The sequence below is a fragment of the Gekko japonicus genome, unplaced genomic scaffold, assembly GCF_001447785.1.
Source record: "Gekko japonicus isolate JY-2015 unplaced genomic scaffold, Gekko_japonicus_V1.1 scaffold106, whole genome shotgun sequence".
In the NCBI taxonomy this organism is placed as follows: Eukaryota; Metazoa; Chordata; class Lepidosauria; order Squamata; family Gekkonidae; genus Gekko; species Gekko japonicus.
This window is the reverse complement of record NW_015170890.1, coordinates 1394797-1417843: the sequence shown is the minus strand read 5'-3', so window position 1 is coordinate 1417843 and position 23047 is coordinate 1394797. Positions and strand designations below refer to the sequence as shown.

Genomic DNA, 23047 nt, shown 5'->3' with positions numbered 1-23047 from the left:
AGGAACAAAGAGAAGGGCCACTTGGACAAATACATTTACCCCTTTTACCTTTTCTCTTTTATTCTGTGGCAGCCATTCTGTGCCTGTGTAATAGAGTAAGACTGTAAATTCCTAATATCTGAGCTCTGGTGTTCTAGAAGTTTTGTCGCACATTGCATGTTCTTCCTGGACAATTCAAGGCTGTATATATTTGACCTGCTGCTGCCTGGTAAACTTCTTGCAGATAGAAAGCTTAATGTATGGGTGCAGTGAGTGGCTTTTGGAGTGAGATTTTTTTTGAAAGAGTGGCTATATACCTGATAGATAGGGACTACTGTGGCTTATGTATGCATCCCTCCCCTACAGCCTAGCAGAGTCTTTGACAAGCTAAATACCTGCAGTAGCTTCAGTCATTCAATGAGGGAGTGAAGGGAGCTGCTACTAACCTAGAAGCAATAGAGCAGCTTCCACAACAGCACAAGGATCTTCACTATGTGACTGAAGGTAAGCTGTAGCAGCCATTCTGTGGCTGTGCCCTAGGGTTGCCAGACCCCCCCAGATGTGGGCGGGGTTCCCCTGGCTTCTGGGACTCTTCTCTGCCACTGACCAGGTGGCCACCGGGGGGGGAATTACCCCCCCCCCCAAATAGGCAAGAAGCTGGAAAGAAATGCATTGTGCCTATGTCATCTGGAAGTGGCGAAGGCATGTTGATGATGTCGGAGGGCGACGTTCTGATATTTGGGCAAAACTCTGGTTAGAAGCTAATTCTACCATAGAGGTTTTGTGCACAAACCAGAGCGTCACCCCCGATGTCCCCAATGTGCCCACATCATTTTCGGGTGACATAGGCACATTGCATTTCTTTCTGGCTTCTTTCCTCCCCGCTCCTGGTAAATTCACCCCCCATCACCCGCCTGGTCATCCATCAGACCTGGCAACTCTACTGTGCCCACCATGCTGTGTCAGAATTCCAAAAGTGCCCACAGGCTCAAAAACATTGGGGACCCCTACAATAGAGTAAGACTGGAATAAAAATAGTGAGAGAAGACAGAACAGAGTTTTTCAGACTGGGTTCCAGGACTCTGGGGTCTGTGAGGGACTCCAAGCAGTCCTCAAGTCCTTTTGTAGGGACAAAGGGTGAGCCTCTACCATGCCTATTCAGCTAGCGGGAGAACGGTCTTTCACATGTGAAGTCCCTTCTAATTAAGGGGTGAGATTGATCATAATTCAGGCCACCACCTTTTGAGTTGTGGCCTTCTGAAATCAGTGACCCACATTATGCAGCTCACATGTCCTTGTGTGCCACAGGAGTGATATACATTTGTCATGTCTGTAATAATAAATACAATTCATGGCTTCTTGTGTCACTTGTAAAGCTTGTGTATGTATTGAAAGGCAAGGATTCCATGTTAAGAGAGAGACTGTGCACGTAAGGTGCTGTCAAGTTGCAGCCGATTCATGGCAACCTCCATAGGGTTTTCAAGGCATAAGAGAGGTAGTTTACCATTGTCTGCATAGTGACCCTGGACTTCCTGGGTGGTCTCCCATCCAACCACTCAGCAGGGCCAACCCTGCTTAGTTTCCGAGATCAGATGAGATTGGGCTAGCCTGGAGCCATCCAGGTCAGGGTGAGACTGACTATAAACATTTACCCGGGTCAGGGTGAGACTGACTATAAACATTTTTAAATGTTTGTGTTACCTAAATTAAGAGACACATTATACAACTTAAAAAAAATAAATTTAAACACCCTGAATGCTTTCCTTGTGGCTTACAGACAGCAAAGAAGGGCACCTTACCTTATTGGCCCTTCTCAGTCAGAAAAGCGCACCCTAGCTGCAGGGCAGGCGTTTCCTCACTCTTTCATCTGAGATGAAAGAATAACCCTGGAGGCTGTTTGAACCATCCAGCAGTAGCTTGTTCTGAATCCTAGATCTTATTCAGACCTTGACATTTTGCTGAGATTCAGGGCTTTTGTGCCTCTCAAAGCTGATTCTGGAGGAGGCATTCCTACAGAAGTGAGGTCATCATGACCGGTCTGCTCTGTTTCCTTCCCTAACAATTCTTGAGAGTTTGAGTCCAGTGGCACCTTTAAGACCAGCAAAGTTTAATTCTGGGTATAAGCCTTCGTGTGCATGCACACTTTTTCAGATACATTGAAACAAGACTTCCTCACCCATTACATATAGGTGGAGGGGGGATGAGTGAGATCTGTGCCATTACCATTGCAGAAAAACCAATATAGGCAGTCATTTTTTGGACGGTGTTGGCATTTCTCCTCACACCACTGGTATCTATCTGATACAGTATTACTTCCCTTTGAAACCGTGAGCCAAGTGTGTACGTGCTAAGCGTCTGGGTACTAATCTGATCAATAATAGTTCTGGTTGCATGGCTGTAAGAGTAAATTGCATCTCAGTGCCAGCTTGCGTGTATGCTTTGGCATTCTGCTTTCATTTACAGGATTATAAATATTTATATGTGGCTTTGCAACTGGCTGGAAACTAAGGAGTACTTTCCCTTGCTTATCAGAGCTTTTAACAGGTTCCATCTCTTCTTTCTGTTTCCCCTCCCCTTCCCTGCCTAACATACGGTCACAGTACTATGTAGTCATCCTGGGTCCTGAACTCCAGAAAGATGTTCCAAGCCATGAATAAATCAGGGAAGATTGTAGAAAGGGAAACAGTTTCTGGGAATTGTGCCTTTTAAAGAAAATATTTTTGTACAAATCTGCTTACAAAATACCAGTAAAAAACCTACCAGTACAAGTTTAGAACTATCGAATCAAAAACTACCAATAAGTCTGTCTAATTGCATGCAATACATAAACATGTACCAGAGCAGCCATTTATTCCATTCCATTTAATTTCTTATAAAATATTCGTACTACAATCTCATGTCTGACAAGATACAGCCTTATTCTGGGAGTTGTTGTTCCGAGACATAATGAATATGGACCATTTTGCCCCAAGGTAACTGAGCCATTAGACCTTGTATATGTCAATTTTATCATTCAGAGAACTTTCCATAATCTTAAATACCACTTGTTCACTATTAGTGCCCCTCCATCTTGCTGCTGTGCAAAGCTTAGCTGTTGTTTTGTTGTTGTTCAGTCGCACAGTCGCGACCCCATGGACCAGCTCCCGCCAGGCTCTCCGGTCTTCCGCCGTCCTCTGAAGTTGGCTCTATTTCATGTTCGTTGCATCTATGACACTGTCTAACCATCTCAACCTTTGCCGTCCCCGTCTTCTTCAACCTTCAATCTTTCCCAGAATCAGGGTCTTCTCCAGTGAGTGCTCCCTTCTCATTTGGTGGCCAAAGTATTTGAGCTTCAGTTTCATTATCTGGCTTTCCAGGGAACAGTCAGGGTTGATTTCTTTTAGGATTGACCGATTTGATCTCCTTGCAGTCCAAGGGACTCTCAAGAGTCTTCTCCAGCACCATAGTTCAAAAGAATCTATTCTTCGGCGCTCGGCCTTCCTTATAGTCCAACTCCCGCAGCCATACATGACTACTGGGAATACCATTGCTTTGACCATGCGGACTTTTGTTGGCAGGGAGATGTCTCTACTTTTTATGAAAATGAAAATCATTCCAAGTCTAACTCTTCTGTTCTCCCTTCCAAGTAACATAGCGGTACCTCTTTAAGATTATTTATTTATTTGGTTTATATCCTGCCCTCCCCTGCAAGTGGGCTCAGGGTGTGTCACAACATGTCAATAAAATACATAGAATCAAAACATTAAAAACAACAATCCAGATTAACAAATAACAGCAAATTTGCTAATCAGTTCTAAAATGACAGCTAATCCAGGACTTCAGGTGCCTCCTGAAGAAGTAGTTAAATGGGACAGCTGCAACTTCAACTGTTACAGAAGAAACCTTTGGCCTGAAGCACTTCTAAAAATTGGGGGAAGGGGGTAACAATGACACTGATATGTCATAGTATGAATCTCCTTAATAATCATTTATCAAAGTGGACAGTGGACAGCTCACAGCAGGGGGTATGATTTTTTTGCAGTTGGGGGAAATGGTCATCTCTGGGTGCCCATTGATGTTCTTGGAGCCCATATTATAGCGGTGTATTACAATGCATTGTCTGTGTGAACAAATAGGAACACACATACTGGACGAGGGACACACTTCTGGGTAGCAGTGTGTGTGAACAAGATATTGGGGTACGGGTGGACCGTAAGTTAAATATGAGCAGCCAGTGCGATGTGGCGACAAAAAAGGCTAATGGTGTATCAACAGAGGAATAACATCCAAATTGCAAGATGTCATAGTCCTGCTGTTCACTGCATTGGTCACCTGGAGTATTGTGGGCAGTTCTGGAGGCCTACTCCAAAAAGGATGTGGACCGAATGGAGAGTGACAAGGACGATTGGTGTCCTGGAGACCAAGCCCTCTGAGGAAAGGCTGAGGGACCTGGGGATGTTCAGTCTGGAGAAGAGGAAGTTGAGAGGGGACATGATCACTCTCTTTAAGTATCTGAAGGGCTGTCACTTAGAGGGCAGGGAGCTGTTTCTGTTGGCAGCAGAGGATAGGACTCACAATCACGGGTTTAAATTAAGGGCGGGAAGGTACCAGCTGGATATTAGGAAAAGTTTTTTTCATTAAGAGTTGTGCCACAGTGGAATCAGCTGCCTAGGGAGATGGTGAGCTCCCCCTCACTGGCAGTCTTTAAGCAGCGGCTGGAGAAACACTTGCCAAGGATGCTCTAGGCTGATCCTGCACTGAGCAGGGGGTTGGACTAGATGGCCTGTATGGCCCCTTCCAACTCTGTGATTCTATGACTCCATGAAATGATGAGTCACAGTGTTGTCTTTATGGACTGGCAGCAGAATCTTTCCCACTTGTGCTGTCAGCTGAGATATTTAAGAGAAGGCAGGGACTGGACATGGGACCTTCTGTATGCAAAGCATGTGCTCTAGTACTGAGCTATGGGCCCTTCCCAGCTGCAGGAGTGTCCTGCAGTTGTCATTAGGGTACAGTTGATTTTTTCCTGTTTTGTTGTTATCTTTAGCTCAAGCTGTGTTCACGATATGTTTTTAATTCTCTTATCACACCCAAAATTTGATAATAACAGGCTTAGAGGTTAGCAATTGCAAATCATGTTTTACTTGTGATGAGGGAATGCATAATATTTGCACCTTGCCAGAGGATGGGTTGTGATATATTCTGCAAAACTGTAAGCATTTTTATAGTAGACATTTTTAGCTTGTGAGGTCTCTACGAAGATCACACTGGTGGGATTGTGGCTTTTAAGATACTCTGCTGTTCCCATTCTGTGGAAGTGTGAAAGAAGTCTTGGTGGTGGTGGTGGTGGTGGAAAGTGCCGGCAAGTCACAGCTGACTTACAGTGACCCCTGGTGGCGTTTTCAAAGCAAGACACTCTCAGAGGTGATTTGCCATTGCTTGCCTCTGCGTCACAATCCTGGTATTCCTTGGAGGTCTCCCATCCAAATACTAACCAGGGCTGACCCTGCTTAGCTTCCAAGATCTGAAAAGATTGGGCTAGCATGGGCTATCCAGATCAGGGTAAAACAAGTCTTAACTTATGGAGTAATTGAATGCACATTAGTACAGCTCATCCTCATTTGCCAGGATAAAAACTGCCAGGACTGGTTGGTCATGATCTGTAGACTGGCATGAATCAAAGAGTTTTTGAAACAGGTATGTTGACCCTGGAAAACTAGATAAGACAAGTGGGGGGGGGAGGCCCCATGAGGCTATTTCACAGTTGACGATGATGTGGAGAAGGTGGACTTGCTTTACAAAATGCATATCCTCTGAGGCTAACCCTGATTATTTTAACCTCTTGGGGTGGGGAGATGGGAGGGAGAAGGAGGGCAGGGAGGGAGGATTTTCCTTCTTATGTTCTACCCATTCTTGCTGACTCTGGGAATAGACGTGAGGGAAGCTCCTGGCATAAGCATATGGCCTGCAATAGGCTTTCCTGGATTTGGCTCTATGGAGGTCAATCTAGAAGCAGTAGCTGCTGTAGTGTAACAGAGGAGCTGTGGCAGGTCTCTTCTGAAGGGGAAGAGTTGGGCTCAGAGGTTGCATGCCTCAGTGGGTGTGTTCTCCGAGGCTAATCTCTCCCCCCCGCCCTTGCACAGGATTCTGTTACCAGCAACAGGCTTTGCCAATAAAAGGATCCTGATTTGAATAACTTACTTGCAGTTTAAAGGATCCTTTGAAGGGTGGTGGGGAATTTGGACTTGAAGCGTGCATGTTTGTGAGACCAAAGGAAAACAAGTGTGCACTTTTTGTTGTTGCATATATGCCTGGCTCTTGGCATACAGTGTTTTCATTAAAATATTTGTACCCTGCATTTTTTCTTGGCTAAAGGAAGCTTACAAGGAATAATTTAAACATTACAGCTTGAAATAAAATAAAAACTTCACATACCCTACCACCCGGATGGCTGCTGTTCATACCCCATCAAAAGCCCTGGCAAACCGGCAAGACTTGCAGTGCTTTTAGAGGATCTCCAGTGGGTGGCCCATCCCACAGACTGGGAATCCCAATGGAAAAGGCCCAGGCTGTGGCTGATGCCAGGTGGGCCGCCCTAAGTGGGGAAATAGGCAGCAGGCGGCAGCCTGAAGACTGTAGCTGGCACTGTGGGAACACATAGGAGGAGAAGGTCCTTCAAGTTTGTGGGCCTCAGGCCATAAAGGACTTGAAGTTCATAACCTGTCTGTTGAATGGAACTCTGCAACAAAATGGCAGCCAACATAGCTGGCAAAACTTGTTCCCATTGGCTAGTCCCTGATAATCTGCTTGCCAGCTGCAGTTTCTGGCTTATCTTCATGGGCATCCTAATGTAGATGGTGTTACAGTAATCCAGTGGAGAGGTTACAGAGCATGGATCAGTGTGGCCAGATCGGCTAAGTGCAAGAAAGGAGAGAGCTGGCTAAGTAGATTCAGCTGATAGAAGGCAATCTGGGTCACTGCACCAACCTACTTTTGAAACAGCAAGGCCAGGCCCATGAACATCCCAGACTCTGTGGAGGCAGTTTAAAAAGTATATTAATTTTCACATACAATTTATATGCATGCCCATGCTCCTGCGTTGCTGGCCAGTGTACCAGTTATGTATGAAGTATAGCTAACTCGCCAACTGGGTGCCGGTAGGCAGCCCCACCCTCTGTACTATGTGGCCTTAGGTAAGGGAATTAAATTGCACTTGCAACCTGCCTGTAAACCACTCAGAGACCTTCGGGTCAGAGCGGTATATAAACCAAAAACCGAATGTAGTTATGTCTAACAATTCACTGCTTTGACCCACGGAGTGATAGTATCTCCTATCAGTGAAAGTTGGTTTAGTGAGAGCTTCAGAACTGTATCTGAATGTGTTTCATGTTTTAGGTATTATGTAAGAACAAAAACAAATGCTATCTCAAGTTGTTAATCAGTGACTCCCATGTGATGCTCGGATTCCATCACAAGGTTGTGCATATCACTGTGGGTGCTGTTTTGCAGATATTTGTTCTGAAAATCAATGTAGCTGCTCTGTGTTATGGTCATAGTCATAGACTTAATCTGGCAGTACTGGGAACCATGTGATTAAAAACCAGTTGTATAAAGATTCTCTTCTGGAGGCTGCTTAAAGCTGCTAATCACTCCTGTTCCATTCTTGATAGACAATCAAAATGGAGTTTTAATCGAGTTCTTTGGCTTTCTAATCAGTTGTAATTGTATAGATCTAATCAACTGAAACTTCATAGGTACCCTAGCGACTATGTGTTTTCATTACTATGATCTACTGAAAGTGTGTTGCTCAGATATAGTATCAGTGAGGGGGAACTGCTAGTATGCAGTTCAGTCCAGTCTATATTCACTTGTTGGGGCTTTTCTTTGCCCATGTAAACAGTATCCATGAGGCAAATGTGCATTGGGTGAGGGAGGTAAAATTGGAAGCATCAGTTAGTACCTGTAAATGAACTGGCTGAGTCTAGAATATTGTACGTGTAGAATAGCTGTTCCCAAGAGACCAGCTTAGCTAAAATCTGCATCTTTTGTTTGCAGTAAGTGTATTTAGCAATTAATACTGTAAGTCATGGAGAGCAAGGTACAAAAATCTAATTATTCTGAATGTAGGCTTGAAGGAGTTCTGTTAGGTGGCTTAATAGGCTACTGGCAATAGATTCCAGTTGCCACATGAGTAATAGCACAGGCAAGCTAAGTGACATCTAACACAATCCGAGCAAATACATAATCTTTATGCTGGAACTGTCACTGTAATAAAATAAGGTGCGGAAAGGAATTAATTTTACTGAACGTTAAGGGAGGGATTTAGAAGTTGGTTGTTTCGTTCTGTTCCTCAGTTCCCTCCTCATTTGTCACAGAACTACTTTTCTGAAACTTGCAAGGTCATAGAGAGTTTGGGGACTTAGAGGGTGTTTTCTCTTGAATTGATCCATTGGTCCTATCAGTTGTGATTAATTACATAGCTAGTAAACCAATTTATCCTAGGCTAGGAAGACGAAAGAGCAGTTGCCATTGTTCATCGTCCTTTTGTTAAACCTAACCAGATTTCATCAAGCCTTGCACCCTCTCGAAAATAAACACAACTGGTCATCAAGAGGAGTATTCCACCAGTATCATAGCTGGCCATCCTTCCAGAAATATGATCCAGCCATTGACCTTCCCAACCCTAAAAGTTCTTCACATTTGAATTATGATCACAGTTGGCTTTGTCATTCTTGCAGTGTGGCAATGATTGGTATTTCACCATTTTGCTTTTCTGCTTCTTTCCCCCTCCTCTCCATAGGTGTTATCTATCTACTGGAACATGGGGAGGAATATGTATTCACGCTGCCTAGTGCCTATGCACGCTCTATACTTACCATTCCTTGGGTGGAGCTTGGAGGTAAAGTCAACATTCATTGTGCCAAGAGTGGCTACTCGGCTGCTGTCACATTCCATACCAAGCCTTTCTATGGAGGAAAAGTACACAGGTACTGAGAACTGTCTTTTGCTTGCATTTCATTTGTTTTGTGATGGTACTAAGGCAAGATAGCTTTTGAGTCCTGTGTCTGATTGTTGTTAATTTTATACATTATTGTGACAAAGTGTGCTGTGTGGGCATTGTCCTACTTGCCTTCATGACTGTAATGGAACTCCCTAATGTTTCAGTTTCATAAATGGGGTGGACGAGATGCAGCCAATACTTCCTCTAAGCTGTGGAGTCTTGTGAGCAAAAATCCTACTTTGTAAGCTACTGGCATTAAAGTTGGGAGCGAGCAATTTGGCTACTGCATAAATTAGTTTGCTGTGCAGCCATCCTTCCTGAGCTAAGACAAAAATGCATGAGCCGGAGGCTAAAAAACTGCGAGCTAGCTCACACTAACTCAGCTTAGAGGGAACACTGGATGCAGCTTGCCAAAAAGTACTGTGTAAGTGAATCGAGACAGGAATTTGAATCCAGGCCCAAGCCCAATGCTGTTATTCATTAGGCCTTACTAGCTCAGTGTGGTGTATCTTCAATTGTAATTTTGGGCACAAACAACTTGAAAGTTCTCTTGTGTAACAATAATTGAAACAAATGGGAGCTGCATAAGTTCAATGTGGTTTCAGTAGAGCATGCGGAACAACTCCTGGCAGATTGTGCCTGTTGTTTAAATATGCATATCTTAATTATCAGTGTCACAAGTCTAACTTGCATGGAGGATTGCTTCTGTTTTTTGGAGGTTTTTTGTAATCATATGTTGAGATGATCTGAGTATAAGAGAAAACAAATTTATGCAGCTAGTTAATCAGAATGTTCTGAACACAGTACCATGGATGTTTTCCATCTCAGAAGCATATCCAGTTTTTAAAAAAGACTCTTTCTTGCATGAAAACCAAATTCTAAACTGGCTTTCTTCTCTTGAGTTTAATTGTGGTGGAAATATTTACATTGTTTGGAAGTTACTCCTTGTACCAATAATCGGTGTTAACATTTGTGTTGTCATTTGAATAAGGGTCACGGCAGAGGTGAAGCATAATCCCACCAATACCATTGTATGTAAGGCACAAGGGGAATGGAATGGCATGCTAGAATTTACATACAGCAATGGAGAAACCAAAACAATTGACACCGCTAAGCTACCCATTATCCGCAAGAAGATTAGACCCGTAGCAAAACAAGGTCCGTTTGAATCGAGGTGAGGATGTGTTTTGTTTTTTGGGAAATCACTGCCTCTAGCCGGGTCAGGAGGACCCACAGCTTCCTCCTCACTAGTCACTGCTGACAGCAGCCGCTATGGCTGCTGATGGGTATTTCAAAAGCAGTTTGGCTTGGGATGCAGAACTGTTGTTCAATCTAAAAACATACCTGGCTGGGTGCACACAATCCTAAAGCGGCCTTCTGAATCACAACCATTAGCTGAGATCCAAAGAGCTGCATTAGAGGTGTCTAAGGGATCTGGAGTGCCCACTGGAACTTCTTATTACAAATTAGGAAAGACGGTCATTCTCTCCCTGATGACTTCATGCCAGCTGTACTTTATCAAAATTCGGTGCTCAGAGTAAAATAGATACCTTAAAATCACAATATAGCGGCAGGGCTTTTTTTGTAGAAAAAGCCCACCAGGAACTCATTAGCATAATAGGCCATACCCAACAGCAGGAACGCATTAGCATATTAGGCCACACCCACGACAGCACAGCTCATTATCATATCAGGCCACACCCCCATGCTACCAGAAGTGTGTGTGTGTGGCCTGTTGTGTGTGGCCTATTATGCTAATGAGTTCCTGCTGGGTGTGGCCAATTTGGGAGACAGCCGGAACTCCGTTCCTGTGCGTTCCTGCCCCAAAATAGCCCTGTATAGCGGGAGCATTTTGCCAGTGTGTCTACTCAGGATGCCATCTTGGCCTCTCTCCCCATTATAGACTTGCCATATTACACACAGTTTTTGGAAGTCTCTTTCCAGAGCAGTTGTGAGCGGGACACTCACTGAAAAGCACAAACCCTGAATCCCTTTGGGTTCCTGGAACTTGGAGGGTGGTTCTTTGATCTTCACTACAATCTTTGAACTGGTAACATAATGTAAGCTATTCATAGTTATTACTGATGTGAAGCTCCACGTAGCACATCTGCTTAGCCACTGAAAAATTACTTTTCTGTCATGCAGAGTAGGTTTTATTTTTATTGTTATCAAGTATTGAACCTTTCTAATGTTAAAGCCCAGACGAAGAAAACAAGAGAAGAATATAGAAGGGGAATTCTAAGACCACATAATCATGTCAAAATATCTGAGGAGGTCATACTTGCTGCTATCCATTGAGAGCTCAGATAATCACCAGTGGAACAGCTAACTTTTTTTGGTTTTACTGTGCATACGACTGTTGTAAATTTTATACACGTTAAAATTAAGAGCAAATCCTAGAATGTACAGTGTCAAAGCTTGACTTGAAACAGGAGTGAATTCCCAAGCTTGAGCACTTAGGTTCAAGTCCATAAGTACTTCAGAGACCAGCAAGATTTTTGGGCTATAAGTTTTTGAGAGTCAAAGCTCCCTTCATCAGATACAAGTAGGAATGGAGATCTCTGAGTCTTTATATCCCAGGCAGAAGGTGTGGGAGGGTGCCGTAAAGAATGCAGAGGTACAGTGCATATTGTAATCAGCTTGATTAGAGCAGAGGGGAAATGCAGAGCTAGAGCTATGACTTAGAAATCCTTTGCTCCAGACTGTCACTGATGCTTTTGGGGTGGGGTTTGGGCTTGGCTTGTGAAGCTGAATCTCATTTGCTGATTTGAATAGGCCTGGGCATTTGAATCATCACCATCCCCCCAAAATGTTGGTTTTGATGCAAGGTTTTAATATTCTCTTGTTTTTATTGTATGGCTTGATCTGCTATACTAGGCATCTCTGGCAACATGTCACCAGCGCCCTGAAAGCAGACAACATTGTTCTAGCGACAGAGCATAAGCACCTCCTTGAAGAAAGGCAGAGAGCAGAGGAGAGACAACGGGAAGTTAGCAATACACCATGGAAACCAAAATATTTTATTAAAGAGGTAAGGGGAATGACATGAAGGGTCAGTCAGCAAACAACAGTTCCTTATTTTCCTTTGCCATGGCAAGCCACTGTGCTATCCTTAGGGATCCTTCTGATGTCTGTTTTAGAAGTGTTTCTGGACTTTGAGCAACTTACAGTGCTTTAATTGTTCTCTAGCATTTTCTCCCATATAACCAAATTGGGAATGATATTATTAGTAACATACTTATTTTAAAAAATGTCTTGACACTGGTCTTTTATGTATAATGCACAGGGCTCATTCTGCTTAAAATAATGAAATACTGTAGCCAAGGATATTTTAGTGGAAAGACTCATGAAGTCAGTATATCAGTAAACCCAGAGCTTGGAGTCATGAACTGACAAGACAGATCCTTCTACAAACCTACAAAAACACCCCACATTCGCAGAAAAATGTGAAATCTTAAATCTTAAAAAAAACAAACCAAAACACCATTGGGGGATTTAAAACCCCACCAAATAATAGAAGCAGCACCTGTTGCTTTAAGAAACAAATACCCTCAGTGGCCATAGCCAGACAACCACATTGCCTTTGTTTCTGTCATTAAAGGCAGGAGGAGGAAGCAGGGCCCTTTACAGGGCTGTTTTGGCCTTTGAGAGAGGACTCACCAGGGCCAGCAGCAACCATCAGGTGTCTTGATACCAGCTGACTAGCATGATGACTCACGGAGGCCTGGCTGCTTGCTGCTGTTCAACAGCAGCCATCCATTAAAAAACAGTGCAGTGTAGTGGTTACTGTTTCAGACTAGGATATGGGAAACCCAGATCTGAATCCCCGCTGTGCCAAGCTCACTGGGTAACCTTGGGCTAGTTACAAATTTTCAGCTTACCTCACATGATTTGTTGTGAGGATAAAATGGAGGAGAGGAATATGGTGTAAGCTGCTTTTGGTCTGTGTTGTGAGGCAGTGTATAATTAAATAATAAATACAGCTGAAGATGAGAGACAGATCAAAGGTATGTTGGTTGATGGGTGGGAAGGTGAGAAGGAAACAGGGAAAGGTGCTTGGTGTTGCCAGGAGAAGGGGAAAAGGACATTGTGGACAGAAAGGATACAGGGGGCATCTCATTTCCCCCTGGAATTCTTTGTGGGTTCCCACAGTGCATCTGGCCCAGGTATGATGGCCAGAACAGCATGACTGGGCCATAGTTTTCCTGGGTAGAAAGTGCCAGGAGGAGGGAAGAAGAGAAAGCTGAAGACAAGGAACAGCTGGCTGGTGAATGGGAAAAAGAGATGGAAGCAGGAAATGGGGAGAGGCTATGGGGGCTTTTGGAGATAGGAAAGAGAAGTGGTGGAAGGGAAAATTAGATGCCCCTGCAAGTCCTTTTGGGTCCCCCGCTTGGTTTGCAAAAGTCTGAACTGTAATGGACCCCCATTATAAAATTAACATCTGAGTGTTGTGTGTGTTTTCAGATGCACTGGTTGTCTAGAAACAGGGTTGGAGAGAAGACTGTCCTGGTTAGTTACCACACATGAAAACCTTAGTTCATGATTTTCCTTCCACTTGGCATGTTTAGAGGAGCAGCAGTGTGGGCCATGAGAGAGAATGAAGATGTGGACAGAATAGCTATGGCACTGAAGTATTCTCAAAACAGGCTGCTTTGTTACCTAGTGAACAATAATAATTATAGTGATGCAAAGTAGTAACCTCAGAGGGGCAAAGGGCAGTCACTGTGTAGCTGGAACATCTTTTCCAGCCTTTTCTATAGCAGATGCCCCATTCCAAGATCCAAGTTTTTGAGACTGTTTTCTTGGTAGCAGCCTCCAGTCTTGAGGAGGCTTACCACTGGTAAGAGTACCTTCTGTATGTTCACGGTACCCTTTGCTCTCGTATAAATTGTTGCTGTGAATCATGGCAGTTCTATACAAGCTTGTAGAATACTTTTATCTTGTGTGAGGAGCAAGCTGCATTGTAATAAAGTGAGATTTATTTGCAAGATTTCTCTAATTCTTCACAGGGTGATGGATGGCTCTACTTTGACCCCCTCTGGAAGACCCACTGATAACACCTGAACTCATGAGAAGCCTGTTTCCTAGAGGCATTAAACAGATGCACTATTTACATTTCAGGTGTGATTAAGTCTTGCTATAAATTAAAAGCTGTGTACTGTGAATAATACAATTCTGAACAGCTAAATGCTCGAGTTTACTGAGAAACCATTTGGTGTGCATCTGTAGACTTGCACACTTACTGTGTATTATGTAAAAGCCTATTGTACACACACACACACACAGAGAGAGTATCTGATCTTTTGCACTGAAGCCAATGCGTATCATGTTGCTTGCAAGGTCAGGTTTTGTGTTGGGAATTAACACTCTTAAAGTTACTAATTGACATTTTCTATTTTTCACATTGCCAAAAATGTTTTTGCACTTAAAATCACTTGACACTGATGGCCATTTCATGGGCAAGCCGGTGACTTAAATTACTTGCTTTGACACAGGAATGGTGATTCTCCTGGGGTATTCTGTGTAAGAGCATGTTTGTCTTTGCGACTCACTCTCAAGCACTTATTTCCTGGCATCTTGGAATAAGACATCTTATATCTTAAGCAGCCTTGTCCAAGTTCACCCACTGTATCCTGTTCTTCCAAAGGCAGGTTTTGCATACCCCTTTGTTATTCTTTTGGGCCTTGGGCATCAGGATCTCTGGATGGTGCCAGTGGCTAAACGTGCCAGAGACCTCTAAAATACTGTGCTTCACAGACCATTAATTATCCTTTCCAGCACAAAGTAGCTTCTCTCTTACTTCTCTATTGTTTTTGGCAATGCTAACTGGTTAGATGCTTTTCCATTTAGAAAGAGCATATGCCCATCCTTAAGAAAATAAATTTAGCTGCTGTGGCAGTCCTTCATGGCAAAAGGGCTTTCAAAAGGGAGAGAGACCTGATTCATGCATAGTCTTCAGAACATGAGCCCCTAGCCCTAAAGTGTTAAGTGACCCCCATGCAAGAATGAAGGTGGATTCACAGAGTTGTCTTTTCTACTCTTTGCATTGGGGGGGGGGGAATAATTATATGGAGCCCAAGTCAGGTATTCTGAATTTAGCTGGTGAAAGTTAAGACTGTAAAGGATTCAATCCAACTCCTTGTCCCTGATCTTGTAAAGTAGCCCCGGTTGATGGATCAGGCAGGAGAATTGCACACACAGCAGCTGTTTTGTATGTGCACTTTTGCGAGTCCAGCCAAGGAAGTGTATGCCAAAGCTTAGCTGCACTGGGCCAATAGGGGATCTATGTGTATTCCCAACTTCTGACTGGTTCAAAAGGTCCAACATTAAGCTTAGTGGGCTTCAATAATTGGACTGTGATTCTGTATGGAGTTTGGACATCCACTGCAGAATTCAGAGATAGGACCAATAAGTCCAAGAGAAGACTACAAAAGCCATTTTACAGTAGGGAGAAAAGGTCACATGAATCCATCACGAGATGGAAACGATATAAAATTAACAGTACCGAAGCTTGGTTGTGCTTCAGTTGTGTCATCACTTCTGCTGATGTCGCTTAAAGGCAAAATAGGCTGGATTTAAATTAACGTGTTTGCGTAGAATGTTCTTTGCTCAGACCTTAAATTATTTTCATGGCATCCCTTTAAAAAAAAATCCTATTTGTTAGTCATGCAAACTGATCTATACATTGTTCTGATTATTTTTGTGCCTTTTGTTAAATCCCATTTACTCACATTGTATATAAACAGAAAAAAATCTAGTTAGATACACCTGGTAATATTAAGCTTTTTTTAAAAGAAGTATTTTCTGCTAAGGCGGCAGTCGAAACTATATGTATCTCTTATAAAGGAATGTATCACATCATGTTACCTTTTGAGTTATCCTTCATTATCTGCTTTTCATTGAAAGAGCATCATAGTTGCCTCGAGATGCAGTGATGAACCCCACCCTTGAGCCGCCTGTATTGTACACATGTCTTGGCGTGTGAAAGCCATTGTATTTACAAAAGAGTTTTTTGTACAATGTTTAACCTCTTTTCAAGGAAATAAAACTTGTACAACCTCAGATGTATAGAAATCTTGTTTTGAAAGGAAAGCCATGTAGCCTAGGCTTTTCTCTCTTGGTTTCTAAAAGCCAGTTACCTGTATTTACAGACTACCAGCAAAACCTCGTTTGCCCAGCTTGAATCTCGAGGACCTGGGAAATCATAGCAAGGTCATCTGAAATTCAGACAAATGTCATTATTCAGCTTTCTCAGTACCATGCTTTGATCATTCACCAAAGAACCAATTATATTACCCTGGAATTATTTTTCTTTTATTTTTATGTTTGCATCTTTGGCTAGAGTCCTAAACTTTTCTCCTCAGATTTAAGTGTGACTGTAGCTATTCACAGGTGAGAGCTTTTGGAGGCCAAAGAAAAGATCTGGAGATCTACTTACATGTAAATGAAGAGCTGACTTGGATTCAGGGCCCTGGTGTTTATCACTGTCCTTTTCCTCAGTTCCCCAGGTAGGAATCACCCTCTGGAATTGCATTAGGTGTGGTAGAGGACAAAAGAAAGGGCCCGAGAACTGTCCAGTATATCAAGTCTTATTTCCTGCATGGCTGCACTGCATGGAGCTGGTCGCTTGCGCTGAAATTAAGGCGTACCACATTGTTTGCAGGATCAGCCTTTGCCTCGTTAATTAATATTACTTTTATCGGCACCTGATTCCACAGGTGAAATCTGCCAGGATTTATTTTCCAAGACAAACAGGCACAGGATAATGCTGATCAAGAAAAAAATTCTCGCATGAGAGCCAGGAGAATCATTAATTTCCTTTCCCATTTAAACATTGCCCCATGCATTTCGCAACTGAGACCATATGTTGGGGGTATAAAGGAGCAACATGCCTTATTTGTCCGTCTTCTCATGTTTGTCATGCACCTGCAACTGAATACTTCCTTTGAGTGTACACTTTGAACTGTAATGTAAATTTTGATGTACTTCCAGTTAACCTTTGTGCACAGCTGTAGGACCTATGCAAAAAATTTTCTTACATAGAATTGTTCAAAAAGTTTATACTTATTTGTTAAAAATCAAATTATCTGGCAGTCACTTCTGATTAGCCTTCCTTTCATAATCTGTGAATTAAAATCACAAACTGGAGACACTCAATAAATTTTATTTGAATGTATTGGTTGTGATGCACTGTTTGTTTTACTCAGCTGTTCTAGGTCCCTAATATCTGGTGCAGTCTGACAGTCCATTTCACTTATATTAATATTCAACCTCAGTTTCCATAGGGCTTATGCTGGCATTTGAGGGACAGTATGTAAGTTGTCATGTCAAGTAAAGCATGATAGGCAGGAGCAGATGTAAGTAAGCCATGATTTAAGAATTGAGAACATGTCTTCTGGGTTATGTTTTGCCCTAGTTTATCATTAAATCGAAGAGCACTTAAAGCTTCAGTTCGAATACAGTAGCAGCTTTGTTAGCTGGCACTTGATTATTCAGAATACCCAGTTGACTGTCATTGCCCTGAAGGCAAACTCTACTCCTTGTGTCTTTGGGCATGTGAACCCCACTCCCACCTTGCCAGTCAGCCAGCTTGATGCCTCTGGTCAATGTTGGGTTCCTTTCAGTTGGTCAGCTGATATCATCCTCAAGTTCTCCCTGCCCATAGCTGTTGGGTCAGCTCTGCAGGAGGAAGACTGGGCAGCTTATCTGCTTGATATGTAGAATGGGTCCCAGGCTTGAGAGGTATCACAATGGCATTTCGAATGGGGTGATGTTTGGCTGTGTGAATTCCGCCGGGTATAGGCTGTGCATACCAGTAAGCTTGATTAAATGGCAACTGCCATTGCTTATTACTGCCAGATGACATCTCTTTTACCATGCTTATTTTGAATTCAGGTAGAGTTGGCAATGGCCCTGTGTAATGATTATCTGCCATAACGATCGAGGTAGATGGAGCAGGCCAATTCTCTACACCTATTTTGGCATTACAGCTACATTGTTAATTGTGTAAAAAGTGAAAGCTTAATTATAGCAGGGACTGAGTCGGGCATGGTCTACCAGAACTGAAGTTTGATTAAAATGGGTACTCCTCTTGCTTCCATTCTTTGTACTACTCTCAGCTGTGCAAACACACATCTCTCTCCCCCCACTATTACCAGCTGAAGAATACTTTGGACATAGAGGGACATTTGTCCAATGACTGTTATGACTTTGCATTTCAGAATAGAGCCTCATTTTGTGTATTTAACGATTTTGATTGCAGATCTTTCTCTAGGTGCCTGAAAGTGTAATCCTATACAGAGTTATTCCACTGTTATTCCACTTAAATCAATAGAGTTAAGATTGGAGTAGCTGCACAGAATTGTACTACAAGAGCCATAAACAGTCTTTTTACTCTGGAGTTAAATATGACTCTCTTGCAGCCTTCAAAGCCAATCTGAAAAACAGGTATAGTTGCCTGATCTCATGCCAACATAACCCAGAATTCTGTGCCATCCATAGCATGGTTTGGATCTTAAGCTTCAGTACAGTCAAACTTTACGTTTACTTTGTATGTAATGATGCATTCTGTCTTAGAAAGTCATTTATACACAGATGCTTCCAGAAGACCCAAGTGCAGAGTGTCCTGCTGTGGTGAAGGCTCTCCTTTCATCTGACCCCATTTTTTATTTTCCCCCTTTTCCTCCTCCATCACTTCAATGCCTTTATGCACTTCCTGGTGTTTCTAAAACTTTGCAAAAGCCCAGCATGTACATAACCAACATCTTAAAAAAATTACTAGTGGGAAGGGAGGGGGACGGTCTGCTATCTGGGAAGAGAGGCGATAGTGATTGCCAGTCAGCACCAGAGCCCTTTGCTCCTGAGCCTGCTTATCTATCCTAGACCATACAGCGTGGATTCATAGTGTTATTTTGAGTAGAGAGGGATCAGCTTTGCCATCTGTCTGAAAACATTTAGCCTACATAAACCATTATGAAACTACCGTGTTCTAGAGGTGTGACAGTTTCTGTAAGTGTAATCAATTGTCACTTGTGTAATAGCAGGCTTAGGCTCCTACCATCCTCTTGCTCCTGCTTAGTGGTTCTTTGGGCGCGATGTAACCTTTCCATGGATTTTTTTTCCTTCCCAAAAAGTGCTCCCAAAACTTATTCTGCACTAGAAAATTGTCAAGAACAGCAGGAGAGCGGAAATTGGTGAAAAGCTGCCCACCAGCACTCTTATAGAAGTGAAGGAGCCTTACACAAACTTCTGTATAAGGAAGATGTCTGCTTCTCCTTTTTGCTATTAGCTAGTCTTATTGTATCCCACACTGTTCCCAGGACTCCCTCAGCTTTGGTGGGGATGTATGCATGTGCAAGGAGTTGCCCATACATTTAGGGGCTGCAAAAATGCACCAGGTATTGAAGAACTGGGTTCAGCTCTTCCAAATAAGTGCAACTGTAGTCAATGGTCAAAGGTTTGGATATACCTATTTTAAACTGTGCCGGGATATTGCAGACACAAGTTACATTTAGTTTCTTAAAAACAAAGTGTTTCTCAGAAGTAGAAGGTTAATTTTTAGTGTTTGTTTTTAGAAGGCCAGCTACAAGTATCACAAATGGTCCAGCTCAATGTATGGCAATTTTTTAAAAAGTGGAATCTTCTAGCTTTATGGTAGAAAGCCGAAAGAACAACTAGCCTGCCACCTGGGTGCCGGTAGGTAGCCCCACCCCCTGTACTATGTGGCCGCAGATTAGGAGTAAAATTTGCACTTGCAACCTGCCTGTAAACCGCTCTGAAACCTTCGGGTCAGAATGGTCTATAAATTGAACGTATAAAAAAAATATTCAGGAACCCACTTGCAAAGTAACACTAGATTTCTTCCTCCTCCCAGATATTAACTATAGCAGTTTTGCATCATTTTTTTGTCATGTTTGGTATTCATAAAAACACAAGGGGCACCTCATTTTCTCCTATTTTCTCTTTCCCCTTCCCACCAAACTACCTTTAACCAACCTTCCTTCCCATGCAAGCTGATAAATGGCTGAGTTGTGCAGTGGTGGCCATTGGGTCTGACCAATGCTCCAAGCTGTGGAGTTTTGTGAGCAAAAATTCTACTTTGTGAGCTACTGGCATTAAAGTTGTGAGCAAGCGATTTGGCTACTGCATAAATTAGTTTGCTCTGGAGCCATCCTTCCTGAGCGAAGACAAAAATGTGTGAGCTGGAGGCTAAAAAACTGAGCTAGCTCACACTAACTCAGCTTAGAGGGAACACTGGTTTGGACCCAGCTGCACTGTGGGATACTGAAGTCCTTACAGGGGGCACCCCATTTGCCCCACTATTCTTTCCCCATACTGTTTCCTTGTTCCCTCTCCCCTTTCCTGGCTCCTTCTCTTTCCCACTTAACCTTTTATGTGCCCCACCCCCATCTTCAGCTATATTTATTATTCATTTATCCCCTGCACTTCTCCATTGCAGGGACCCAAAGCAGTTAATTTTCCCCCTATAGTAACCCACTGAAATAGGTAAGGCTGAGAATTGTAACTGGCCCAAAGTCACCCAATGAGTTTGCACATTAGAGTGGATCTCCTAGATCCTAGTCTGAAATTAACTGCTGCAGCACAGACTTTCATGCAATGGCTGCTGTAGTGAGCAGCTGAGCCTGGGTGAGTCATGCAAGTCTCATGGAAAGCCCCCCCCCTCCATTTTTTACTGACAGAAACCAAGGCTTGAAGGCTGTCAGTACTTTTGTGATTCCCTAGCCACAGGGGTAATTCATTTCTTAAAATTACAGGTGCTGCTTCTATTTTGTTTTTAACACATACACACTGTGTTTTGCTTTGTCTTTAGATTTTTCTGCAAACCTGGGGCTTTTCTCAGGTTTTTAGAACAATCTCTATAGAAAGATACCTCCAATCTCTGGCTTTATGTATCCATAGACGGGGTCATATTGAGAATTAGATTATGTCGATAGCAATAGTTAGCAAGAGGCTGAATATGACCATTTTGCATATTACACAAAGGCAAGCCTTCCTTTCTCCAGCTCACCCTATTTTTTTCCTTCTGGGCTTGTGACTTCTGGTATTGCCCCACAGTTTGAGAACTACTGCTCTAGTTGCAGCAGAATTGTCATCCAGTGTATACACTTCCCCCCAGGGTCAATGGAATCTGAAACAAGGGTCTTAAAGGTTAGGAGCATACCCATATTCATTTTCAACGACTTACTATGCTCACACAGTGCCACCTTCAGGGTAGCAACTGATTTTCATGGAAGGAAATGAACTGCAATAACGCAGCATGCTTGGTTCTGCTCCCTAGAAAGCTTCTGAAGTCTTATATTTCAAATTAGACTCATAGTCTAACTTACACCCAATACCATATAGTCCATGAGAACAATTGCTGTGGGGGGTAGAAATTAAAATAGGTCAGGCTTTTAAAGTACAGCAGTGGTGACAGTAGACCATTGCACCATAATGTCTTGTTATGTGGCAAGATAGAAATATTTTTCTGGTACCACATTCTATTTCACCTGAATCAAAAATTCCCTTAGTGTATTTTGTATATTTATGATGTATCGGTCACTGTTAAACCTGATAGTGAGCTTTTTTTTAAAAAAAAAAAGCTTGCTGTGGTACTTGAAAGCATTTTGGATGTTTCATTTCTAACTTTATTTGTAAGAAAACCTTTTTTCCACTGAAAACAAAGTAAAATTGGTTGCAGAAGTCTTATCTGAAATAACTTTTTCATCCATTCAATTAAAACAGTTATTCAAAAGCATCTGTTGTATTTCAAATTGAGGGCTTATGTTTTGTTTTTTTTAAATTAAACAATGGTCATGCACTGTTATGGTTATGTAACCGGTACTGATATCTACAAGGTCCATTTTCCTCAGGCAATGTTTCTGACTCCCATTTTCCTTGTGGTTCAGTCATTATTGCATCATGTCACCATGAAAACATCATCATAATGAATTGGGTGGGTTGTACCATTTGTGGCAGCAGCAGAACTCGGAGGATTCTAAGATACACGATGAAACATGTTTTTTTAATTAACCCAAAGGAGGAAACTCCAAAAGAGACATTGATGAGGACTGAGTACAGTCCTGGAGAAACAAAATGTGGGATGAAACTGAGAAGCAGTTAAAAAAGGCAGATAGGAAAACTGGCCTGAGGTTGTTGGCTGGACATCTCCTGGAACTACAACTGACCTCCAGGCTACAGCACTAATTTCCCCTGAAGAAATGGCTGCTTTGAAGGGTGACTGTGGCATTCTAGCTTGCTGAGGTTCCTCCCCTCCCTAGGTTCCGCCCCCAGAATCTCCAGGGATTTCCCAACCCAGAGCTGGCAAATTTAGCTCAAGCCCATGTAAGGTTACAAAATCATGAAGGGAGAGATTTTGGAGAGGAAGAGAAGTTCCAAATTCTCCCCACCCCCCCAGCACTTCCTCACAGATCTGCCAACTTGTCTCCATATCTTCAAGTAGTATGCTCAATATAAAGCTCAGATATTTGCACAACTAGATATCAAATCTGATTTTTGTAAACCTTATGAAAAGTGAGCTATTTGAAGTTTCATATTAGAACTATAACCCAGATTTATAGAAGTGATATTAATAATGTGGTACCGTTTAAGAGAATACAATAAGAAGCCTAGCACAAGTCACACTGATATGTATTAAACTCATAAATATGAGATTAGCATTGATTAAAGATGTACCTCAAAATGCATAGCAACCCAAAATAACCAATTAAGCCTGTACTTAGTTTACAAATCCTTAATGGAAAACAGACAATATTTATCCAGCCTTCTTTTGGGAAAATGTAGCTCTTTTTAATGAAGAAAGTAGTTATTAAACTACTGCAAAAATAACTGAATATGGTAATAGCAAAGGGAAATTATGTTTAAAGAAATATTTATAAGTAACTCCATATCAAAAATTAGCACAACCTAACAGACTCTTCTAAGATTTATTTCTTGATATCTTAGGAAGGAGGCCTTAAGGATCTTTAGCACTGCACCTTTTAGAAAACCCAAGATGAGTAAAACAAACAAAAAGAATAGAAGCCAATCATTTAACACAAAACTTGATTTAACTTTATTTTTCCCTAT

General features: G+C 42.3%; 1 protein-coding gene across 1 annotated transcript in view; it reads left to right on the top strand.

The window, feature by feature from the left end:
• Nucleotides 1–14275, top strand: part of OSBPL10 (oxysterol binding protein like 10) — an 86329-nt gene extending 72054 nt beyond the window's left edge. Inside the window, exons 9-12 of the mRNA XM_015418410.1 lie at nucleotides 8759–8945; nucleotides 9951–10133; nucleotides 11837–11990; nucleotides 13969–14275. Coding sequence (XP_015273896.1) covers nucleotides 8759–8945; nucleotides 9951–10133; nucleotides 11837–11990; nucleotides 13969–14013 — 569 coding nt within the window. The 3' untranslated portion in view covers nucleotides 14014–14275. The remainder of the gene's footprint in view (nucleotides 1–8758; nucleotides 8946–9950; nucleotides 10134–11836; nucleotides 11991–13968) is intronic.
• Nucleotides 14276–23047: the final 8772 nt, after the last annotated feature.